General features: G+C 40.0%; 1 protein-coding gene across 1 annotated transcript in view; it reads left to right on the top strand.

The window, feature by feature from the left end:
• The first annotated feature begins 272 nt into the window (after positions 1-272).
• Positions 273-10,955, top strand: part of LOC128579068 (small G protein signaling modulator 1-like) — a 43,707-nt gene continuing 33,024 nt past the window's right edge. Inside the window, exon 1 of the mRNA XM_053581350.1 lies at positions 273-414. Within this exon, the coding sequence (XP_053437325.1) occupies positions 273-414 (142 nt within the window). The remainder of the gene's footprint in view (positions 415-10,955) is intronic.

Here is a 10,955-nt window from a genome sequence, read left to right as displayed (position 1 = left end):
AAAAAAAATCCATGTCCTCAGGGATGTATTCTAGTTAAAGCTATAGTTATCCCCATTTCCCTGGCTATGGAAACCGAGCTCAGATGTGTAAGGAAAAAGACTCAATTTTAACTGCAATGGGAAGTCATTAGTGGATCTTACACAGGGAAGTCACGTGACTTGAGATCTATACAGAATAGACAGGAAAGGGACAAATTAGAAGGCCGAGTGGCAAGGGATGGTTTGGACTACAATGGTGGTAGGGAAGACAGAAATAGATGGATTCAAAACACATGCGTTCTGGAGACGGCACTTGCCGCTCGCTGGCTTGGAAAAGACGGAAACATCATGGACGAGTCACAGATCCGAGGCCATTTACTGAACATGGAGATTACAGAGGACGAGAACCTCTGTTTGCTGTTTTGGTGGACAGATGTAGAGACCAACTTAGAGATGGATTAAAGGAGTAACAGCTAAGAAGTAATCAGACTGGACTCTGGACTTCTGAGTTGCACAGGTCATATCTGGAGATTCATCAGGATATAGATGATACTGAAAACCATGGGACTAATGGATCACCTTGGAAAGGAATAAACAGAAAGATTAGAGGTTCTTGGCACCCAACATTTAGTAATTAAGTAGAAGAGCCAAGAAGAGAAAATGAAAAGGAGCAGGGGGTAGAAGAAAAGAATTAGAGTTTGCAGTCTCAGGAGCTAAATGAGAAGAGTCTTTAAGATGAAAGAAGGGTCAAGAGTAACAAAAGCTGCTCAGAGGTTGACAAAGATGAGCACAGTACAGTATCTGTATCTAACACAGCACAGTAGTGGACTGGGCGGCCTTATCAAGTGTGTGCTGTTAATATCCCAATTTACCACCAAGGACACAGAGATCTCCACAGTGTTCTAGAAGAGCAGGTAAACCAACCCTTTTGCTCTTTAATTTAGATGACAGAAAAAAAAGATCCTAGAATATGTTTTTGCTATGGCTAATGACAGCATGCACAATTCTATTTTCTCTTCCAAAGATAATTAGAAATTATATTGATGAAGAAACTAGCTACTTTTCAGATAACCATCAACCCATGACTTTTCTTCAACCAGCCAGCCATACCGCAAACCATTAAGTCAAAGGTCCTTTAATTATGCAATTTTGAATCTTCATTAAATTATACATGTATGTCAAAAACTCGTTGAAATTTCATCCCAACTAAGTTACTTATATTTACCATACTCTTTAACAAGTGTTGTTTTTCCTCTCCAAAGACATAAAAGTAAACCATGAAAGGAAAAGAAAGGCCTCTCTATAGTAAAAAATCTGGGTAAACAGAAACTTTTTCTCCTTTCTATTTTCTGACATACAAACTCTCTTCCAGTGTCTGCCACATGCTGCACAACTATCTGTTTGTATATTTGTCTCTCCCCACTAATCGAGAAATAATCAAGAATAGGCAACATTTGTTTTCCTAGAACATACTGTGTTCAAAAAATATTCAAAAATAGAAGTTTGGCTATATTAATAAAGCTGTGTACTATGGTTTTGCTTTAATCAAAATTCAGTTGCTGTTTTTGTTTGTTCGTTTGTTTGTATTTTGAGACAGAATCTCAAGCTGTTGCCCTGGGTAGAGTGTCGTGGCATCATAGTTTACAGCAACCTCCAACTCTTGGGCTCAAGCGATACTCTTCCCTCAGTTTTTCTATTTTTAGTAGAGACAGGGTCTCAATTTTTACTCAAGCTGGTCTCGAACCTGTACGCTCAAGCTATCCACCGGCCTCGGCCTCTCAGAGCGTTAGGATTACAGACATGAGCCACTGCACCTGGCCCAGTCAATACTCAATTTAAAGTTTTCTGGGTGATTTAAATAAATCTAGGTTATTTATCAGGATGTTTAACTTTGTGTATGTTTCTACTCCTCTGATCTTATCAGTTTCATGACTCAGTTACCATATCAAAAGAAGGCCAAGTTGGGTCAATAAACCAAACAGCAGATCATTCTAAAAACACCCACATCTCATTTAGCTATATACTGACATTTCTTCAAATTTACCTTTCTGACATGCTTTTTGTTTACTTCTAAACATTCACCAAACACATGTCTATTGGGTTAGATAATTCAGAGCTGACTTGACTGGTTAAGTATTTCTCCCATACACAGGGAAAGAATGGCAAACCATATCAACTGTCACGGAAATAGCCAAGCCTTTGACCCAGCCTGATATATAGTAGCTACTTAATAAAAACGTTAACGAATAAACCATTACTTCCATCCTTGAGAATCTACCCTCAGAAAAAACTAATCCAAGACAAGACTGAAAAAGCAACTTAAAATTGTTACTTTCAACGTTCTCCAAAAAGTGTAAAATAGGACACAGCATCTATGGCCAGCGTTAGAGAGGAAGATCAACTCAGTGGAGTGTGGCGCAGCATTAGAGATAGCAGTCAGTTCCTTTTGCCCTCAGTAGACGTGGTGTGGTAAGCACTCTAGAGGCTGCTACTGGCGTGGGTTTTTCAGACCTGGGGGTGGTGCAGACTGTTGGATCTGGGCTCAAGGAGTCCAGGCTGATAGGCTGAGGCTGGTCATGCCCAGCTGGGGTATCCCAGAGGAACAGGAATTGAAATGCTTCATGGAAACACCACTCTGACCTTCAAGTTCTGTCACAGTCATAGTTGTAGCCAACTCCAGGACTATACTGGGTACTTACATAGCCTCCTGGGTGGTGAAGAAGGTACCTGCTGGGCACCATGACTGGAATGCAGCAGCCTGAAGATTCCGGGAGTAGTTACTGGCTCAGCAGCATCAAATCTACAAGCTTTGAAATAAGGGAGGCATCTCGGTCTCAGCTGCCTCCAAGCTGTTGGCCAACAGGGCGCATCTTTACAAAGACATGGAGCTGTTGCCGGCCTCTACTATGTGGATAGTGAAGGGAACTGGACCTCAGGGAGACACCTTCTCTCTGAGTTCTGGCTTTGTATATGCTTATCAGGTCATGGATCAAGGTTACTCCTATGATCTGACCCATTGAGCCATCTACCAAACCAACAGAGATGCCTGCGCAGGAGGTTTGATTGACCTCTTATCACACGCAAAAGGATGGCTGGGTCCGAGTCTTCAGTGACAATGTAATGGCTCTACAGTCTGAAGGAGGGTGGATGTGGCTGCTTGCATTTCCTGGGGAGAATGTCACTGGCAATATGGATACAGCATCCCATTTTATCTATAGAGGAGGGTTCCTCAATTGTATTGATATTTATCTTTTAAAGCTCTAGAACACTGACCCCTATGTTTTACCAGTTGGTAATGAGCTGCTGGAGAGGTTTGGTTTACTTTCTTGTAAATTAACATTACACTAATATTTGACCCAAAAAAAGAAAAAAAAAAAGATAACAGTCATATGGAAGCACAAAAAGTCTATAAATAAAGATTTAGATGGGGAGGCGAGAGAATACTATGTGATTATAACTATAAATAACGTATGCGGGTACTAAAAGGAAGCAAGAAGGCCACGGACAACAAGCCAGGGAGGTCGCTGTTGCTACGTGTTTCCCTTAGGACACACCAAGTAAGTCTTACATCTTTAGAAAGCACGTGCTAGAGACACACAGTATGTGAGATAACGCTTCTCATTTCAAGATGAAAATGGTCTCTTGAATCTGTTTATATTAATACTATTATTGCTGCTTGGAGAGAGTTAAAAATCAGAGCCTCCCACAATACCTAAGCTTAGTTCATGAATGAATGATTTAAGAACTGAATGAACAGACCAGTTTAACTATACAGTTGAGGTCCAAAATCATGAATTTAAAATCTGGTCATCCATCAGTGAGAGGAGGACGTCTCTAAAATCCCCTGAATTATCTTCAACAGATAAGAGGGCTGGTTGCCTTCATCAGATTTTCAAAACACTTTCCAAATCTAAAAATGGTTAAAAAACACTACTTTAAATAGTAAATTTATTTCTATTAAATCTTCCATCATCACTGGCAGTCACTTTTGAGTTTATAGCCTAGGCTTAAATGGAGTATTAAACAGGTAATGGCCACAAGTAACCCCTGCCCTAATTCCCCACCACGTGGTAGTTTAGTGAAGCATACAAGGGACAGATCAAAACACATTTGAATATTTCCAATCTCACAAACTGCCTCTGTTAAAATACAAGGCTTTAGCTCTAAGCCTTCATTTTATTCAATCTGAACTGAATTATCAACAATGAACAAAAGGAAATTTTAAAATATATTAGAAGGTTTTATTTATCAACTGTTTATTTTAAACTACACTGGTGTCAGGGCAAAGAAAAAAAATTAAGAAACAAATATCTTCGAGGCAGTCTGAACCAATTTCATTGCAAAGATACTGAATGTTGGGGTCAAACAAAGGGCTTGAAGTCACCGTTGTAACCTCCAAAAAGTGGCTGGAAGGACAGAGCAAGACTGAGGGAATGGGAGGAAGGGTATCAAAACCTGGATAATGCCTCTTCAAAGACAGAAAGCCGGGGGTTAGGCCTCTGTTGTGTGGACGGCCTGATAATCAGATCACGTCCGAGACTGTCTCAGCCAGCCCCTCATCTAACCAGTGAGGAGCCTGAGGTGCAGAGTCTGCTAGTTTCTCAAGGTAAGGAATCGCCACGCCAGGCACCGAGGGTTCTCAGGGCTCCTTCTCTGAGACACCACAACCGAAGAAAAAGGATGGACTCGACTCTTTCTCTCATTTTCCTCTAATTTCTCCCATTCTCATTTCTTTTTATCATTTTTATTACTCTCTAGTTTCCTCCTCTCTCCCTTCCCATCATCCACTCAAAGGCACTTGCAGGCGCGGTTTGCCGACCCGGATGGCATGTGGGTCTAAACAAGCTGATGACCTTCCTCGGCATTGATAAGGCACTGTAACAATCTCCTCACCCCCACTGTGGCTCGGACCCCCAGCACCAAACACATAGATTCCCGTGATGTTTTCCCCTCTCTGGTGTTCTCTTCTCCACATCTCTTCCTTCTTGCCTCTCCCAGTTAGATTTTGAGACCCTCAAAAACTCCTTAATCATCCCTGAACCGCTTGGCATCTAACATAAAATAAATAAAAACTGCTATGTGGGGTGGCTCACACCTATAATTCTAGTACTCTAAAAGTCCAAGGCAGGAGGATTGCTTGAGGTCAGGAGTTTGAGACCAGCCTGAGCAAGAGTTATTAGCTAGGCGTGTTGGCATGTACCCAGAGCGCCAGCTACTTGGGAGGCTAAGACAGGAGGATCCCTGGTGCCCAAGAGTTTGAGGTTGTAGTGAGCTATGATAACACCACTGTACTCTAGCCAGAGTGACAGAGCAAGACTCTGTCTCCAAAAAAAGTAAAAATATTAAAAATTTTTTTAAAAATAGAAATAACTATGGTGGTCAAATAAAAGACCAGACCAGACACAAGTTAAATGTGAATGGACTGGTGATGTAAAGAAATGACAAATAATTTCTTGGGTATAATCCTGTCCCACAAAGTATCTGGGACAATGTTAGACTAAAAAAGTATTCATTATCTAAAATTCAAATGTAACTAGAACTAGGTGCCTGTATTTTATTTGCTAACTCTGACAACCCCAAAACAATACTAATAATAATTAAGACCCTCCACTAAAGAGTCTCAAACAATGATTTTCAACCAGTGTGCCATGAAAGGATCTTAGGAGTAATATGAAAATTGTTTTTCAAAAGAAGTTCAAAGCACAATAAATACATTCTTTTTTCACTCTTTTCCTTTTCTTTCTTTTTTTTTTTTTGAGACAGAGTCTCACTCTGTCCCCCTCAGTAGAGTGTCGTGCTGTCATAGCAACCTCAAACTCCCAGCCTTAAGCGATTCTCTTGCCTCAGCCTCCAGCGTAGCTGGGACTACAGGCGCCCGCCACAACGCCCGGCTATTTTTTTGTTGTAGTTGTCATTGTTTAGCAGGCCTGGGCCAGATTCAAAACCACCAGCCCCGGTGTATGTGGCGGGCACCCTAATCACTGAGCTACAGGCGACGAGTCATTTTCACTCTTTTTCTTGTTCAACATAATTTAAGTGTGCCATGGTAATTTAACTATAGGTTCAAGTATGCTCTGAGATAAAAAAAAAAAAAAAAAAGTTGAAAAATACTGATCTAGAACTTCCTGGCTGTTTACTCTGAGGGGCTGGCTGCTGTGTTATTTTTCAGTACTTTAATTAACTACTAAGTTTAACTATGGCACAAAAAAATAAATTTCATATTCTTGGCCTAATGTGACAGAGCAGACTACAAAGTTTCCAAGTTCATGGCCCAATAAGCAAAAAAGGAAGAAGTGTTTAGATTAAACAAGTTATTACTTTTTGACTTGCAATAGCAAAATACATCTGTTACATTTTTAAACATTTAAATTACTACATAAAAAAATAATTCACCATTCCCTACCCCTTTATCTCCATAGAAACCATGAATTTACGCCACAGTTTCCACAGACATTTCTTTGTTGTTAAGGAAATGATGAGCACGTTAAGAAAGAACAGAGTGGCCAGAACCTAGTAGTTCCTCACTAAATACGTGGATTAAGATTAAGACAGAAAAAAAAAAAGGACAACAATACAGTGAGAGTTATTTTTATAAAAAATTAATAAGTACTTTGAATTTCCTTTAGTTATGTATGTGTTGAGGCATGTAGTGTGAGCAGGGGACCAGGACCACTTGAACTACAGTTTAACACACTGACTTAATTCATCTTTCCTATGCTTTAGAATATACCTTCTAGATAGTAAAGTATCATCTCTCTTCGAGAAAAGTAAATCAACTAGTTCACCTCAAGTACACTTTCATATAATTAGGCGATACTACAAGCTTATCAATTCTAAGTACAAAAATAATGGCATTAGGATGGGTGTGGTGGCTCACACCTGTAATCCTAGTACTCTGGGAGTCTGAGGCAGGTGATCACCTGAGTTCAGGAGTTTGAGAACAGCCTGACCAACAGCAAGAACCCATCTCTAAAAATAGCCAGGCATTATTTATAATTTAAATTACTACAGTTGGGTGCCTGCAGTCCCAGCTACTCAGGAGGTTGAGGCAAGAGAATCACTTCAGTCCAAAAGTTTAAGGATGCTGTAAGCTATGACACCATGGCACTCTACCAAGAGCGGCAAAGTGAGACTTTGTCTAAACCAGGTGTCCTCAAACTTTTTAAACAGGGGGCCAATTCACTGTCCCTCAGACCGTTCGAGGGCTGGACTATAGTTTAAAAAAACACAAAACTATGAACAAATTCCTATGCACACTGCACATATCTTATTTTGAAGTAAAAAACAAAATGGGAACAAATACAATTCACACCGCTTCATGTGGCCTGTGGGCCACAGTTTGAGGACGCCTGGCTAAACAAACAAAAAAACAAAATAATGGCATCAGAGTTTTAAAATGAATTTCTTGAGATTACATCTAAAAGATACATTTTCAGGTGGCACCTGTGGCTCAAAGGAGTGGGGCGCCGGCCCCATATGCTAGAGGTTGCGGGTTCAAACCCAGCCCCGGCCAAAAACTGCAAAAAAAAAAAAAAATTAAAAGATACATTTTCTAACAAAAAAGGACCATAGGAGTTCTTTCATCATTTGTATGATGTTTTAAAAAGAACATTCAAATAAATCAAAAGGTACCATTATTTCTCAAGTACTATTTACATTAAGACCTAATACAAGTAACAATTTCAATGATATCCCTGAGTTTTCTCATCCAGTTCACTCATCATGTTTTAAAAAGAAACCAAAATAAGTTAATCAAGCATTTACAACCAGAGCGAGGACCCCGCAAATGCAGAGTTGACACTAGGTCACCAGGTATCATTCCCATAACACGCTGTTACAAAAGAGGAATCCAAGTACATGTGGTAAAACTAGGTCTTCATCAATATCAACGATGACTGCCACTTTAAAAAAATAATTATACCTAAAATAAAAAATAGAACATAAGCAAGATCTACTTTAAATCTCTCAGACACTTGAACACATAATGGTATTCCCAGACACAGTAGAATGTATATGAAATATTCAACTCCAGGAATAAAAACCAATATTCTAACAAAATGTGCTAACATAAAAATAATTAATAAAAAAAATGTGTATCTCATTACTTTTGTTAACACTAAATTAAATTTTTTTTTTTTTTCAGGCAGAGCTTCAAGCTGTCGTCCGGGTAGAGTGCTGTGGCATCACAGCTCACAGCAACCTCCAACTCCTGGGCTCAAGCCATTCTCCTGCCTCCATATCCCAAGTAGCTGGGACTACAGGCACCTGCACAATGCCTGGCTATATTTGGGTTGTAGCCATCATTGTTGTTTGGTAGGCCTGGGCTGGATTTGAACTCCCCAGCTCAGGTGTATGTGGTTGGCGCCTTACGCACTTGAGCCACAGGTGCGGAGCCTAAATTTAAAAATTATTAATGGTCCCAATGATAACCTTTCAAAACTGACCCTCAGTCCCTTTGAATTAAATACAGATAAATAAGCAGTGATAAATAAGAACAGAAAGAATGATACCAAAGCATTTGTAATTATGCTCAAGGGCCTGAAAATCAGAACAGATAAATATCTTTTAAGCGGATGGATGCTTTGATCAGGAAACAAATGGCAAAAAGAAGAAAAATAATATATATATTTTTTGAGACAGAGTCTTACTATGTCACCCTCGGTAGAGTGTCGTGGCTCACAGCAACCTCAAAGTCTTGGGCTTAAGTGGTTCTCCTGCCTCAGCCTCCCAAGTAGCTGGGTCTACAGGTGCCCGCCACAACCCCCAGCTATTTTTTTGTTATAGTTGTCAATGTTGTTTATTAGGCCCTGGCCAGGTTCAAACCTGCCAGCCCTGTGTATGTGGCTGACACCCTACCCACTGATGTACGGGTACTGAGGCAAATGGCAAAATTTTTAAGCTTTCATTAACACTTAACTTAATTTCACTGTCAACTTGTTCATTCAATAATTTGTTTCTAAAGCCAAACTATGTCTTTTAATTACCACAATAAATCTACTATAGTTTCCACTTCAGATCAGGTATAAAGTGAATTTTTCTATGTGAGTGAACATAGCTATTTAAGTTATCTGAACTTGTGAAACCATTAAAATCCCTTATTCTGGGTGGTGTCTGTGGCTCAGTGGGTAGGGCACCGGCCCCACATACCAAAGGTGGCAGGTTCAAACCCGGCCCTAGCCAAACTGCAACAAAAAAATAGCTGGGCATTGTGGTGGGCTCCTGTAGTCCCAGCTACTTACTTGGAGGCTGAGGCAAGAGAATCGCTTAAACCCAGGAGCTGGAGGTTGCTGTGAGCTGTGTGATGCCATGGCACTGTACCAAGGGCGATAAAGTGAGACTCTGTCTCTACAAAAAAAAAAAAAAAAATTCCTTATTCTAGCATAAACACATGCCCTCAGCACCTAATTCTAAGGAGCATGTACACCAGAACCTCCATAGCTCATCACCTCCCTACACTTACCACCTCCTTAAACTGACCTCTCTATCATAGGCCAGACGTGCACCACACGTACATATCCACACAGGGGGCCTCATGTTGACCACCTCTGTGTGTGGACCAGTTTGTTGCAGTTCCTTACAGGGCTTCTACTGCATTTAAATTTAAATCAGTTTGATAATTTCCTAGATTATGGGCCATCCACAGTAGTTTTAACTTTATTCTCTAACATATTAAACATATAACTGTCATTGTTATATAATCTTATCAATACAATTATAATTTTCAGGCAAGAATTTTCAGAAGTTATTATTCCAAACATATGACTCCTTGAGCTCAAACAATCCCCACAACAGCCTTGTTTGGCATGACCGTGGGTCTCAGCAGCACAATGAAGATCGTCTGAGACTCCATAATGTGTAGGTGTGACCAAGCCGCTATGGCAAGGTTGTCCACATCTTGACCATCCAACCTCCTTTGTGTACAAAGCTTTCCTTCGAGGAAACATTCACTGAACCAAACACAGGGCACTGTTTACATGTGACGAAGAAGCATGTACTTATGACAGTTATGAGCTTGTTTTACAACACCTGGAAATCTAGAAGAGGAAAATTTGAAAGGAGATTTCAAGAGTGATTACAACCAAATTATTGTTACCCATTCACTGCCATACTTTAAATCTGTATTAGAAGCCTTTCTAGTAACTCTTCTAGTAAACCCAATTTCTGAAATGAGGCAGAAGGAACATCTTAAAATGGTAAAAAGCCTAATAGGCAACTTAAGAAAAGGAATAACAAAAATGTTTAAAAACTTAGACTGGGGCGGCACCTGTGGCTCAAAGGAGTAGGGTGCCGACCCCATATGCCAGAGATGGCGGGTTCAAATCCTGTCCCGGCCAAAAGCTGCAAAAAAAGAAAAAAAAAACTTAAACTGCTCCAGTTAGAAGTTTTAAATATACAGCCAATATTCCAAAGATAAATATTAAAGCAATAGAAATCTTGGGCATGTACTATTTTCCTAACACACAAGGAAGACACTTTTATTACTTCTACTTCTTTCATTATGTATTTCTTTTTCCCTCTACTGAAAATACTCACCGTACAGATTTACACAGTCAAAAAAAAAAAATGTTCTCATTGTTACTACTGCAACGGCTGTTGGTAGTAATAAGAGCTTTTAGTTGGTAACTGTTCTGATGAATTTATATAAGGTATCTGCAGGGGTGGGAGACCCATGGCCTTCTGATTTCTAGATTGTTCTTTTTTAAGCACCAAAGGAAGAAAGAAGAGCTTCTTCTTTCTCTGCTGCACTCCCTTTTTAATATAAAAGGATTAGTTGTATAAAATCGGGATTCAGTCAAAAGGCCTCACTTCAGGACCTACAAGGCCACAGGTTTCCACCCCACTAGGTTTCTAAAAGATCAGAGCATTCTCAAGGAAGAAGGGAATTGTCCAAGAGACATCAAGAATAGAGAATCCGGAGACTTAAGAATTTTGTCACTAGGCAGCGCCCGTAGCTCAGTGGGTAGGGCGCTGGCCAC

This window comes from Nycticebus coucang, chromosome Y (genome assembly GCF_027406575.1).
Source record: "Nycticebus coucang isolate mNycCou1 chromosome Y, mNycCou1.pri, whole genome shotgun sequence".
Taxonomy (NCBI): domain Eukaryota; kingdom Metazoa; phylum Chordata; class Mammalia; order Primates; family Lorisidae; genus Nycticebus; species Nycticebus coucang.
Note: the sequence above shows the minus strand (reverse complement) of the source record. Positions and strands in the feature narration are given on the sequence as shown.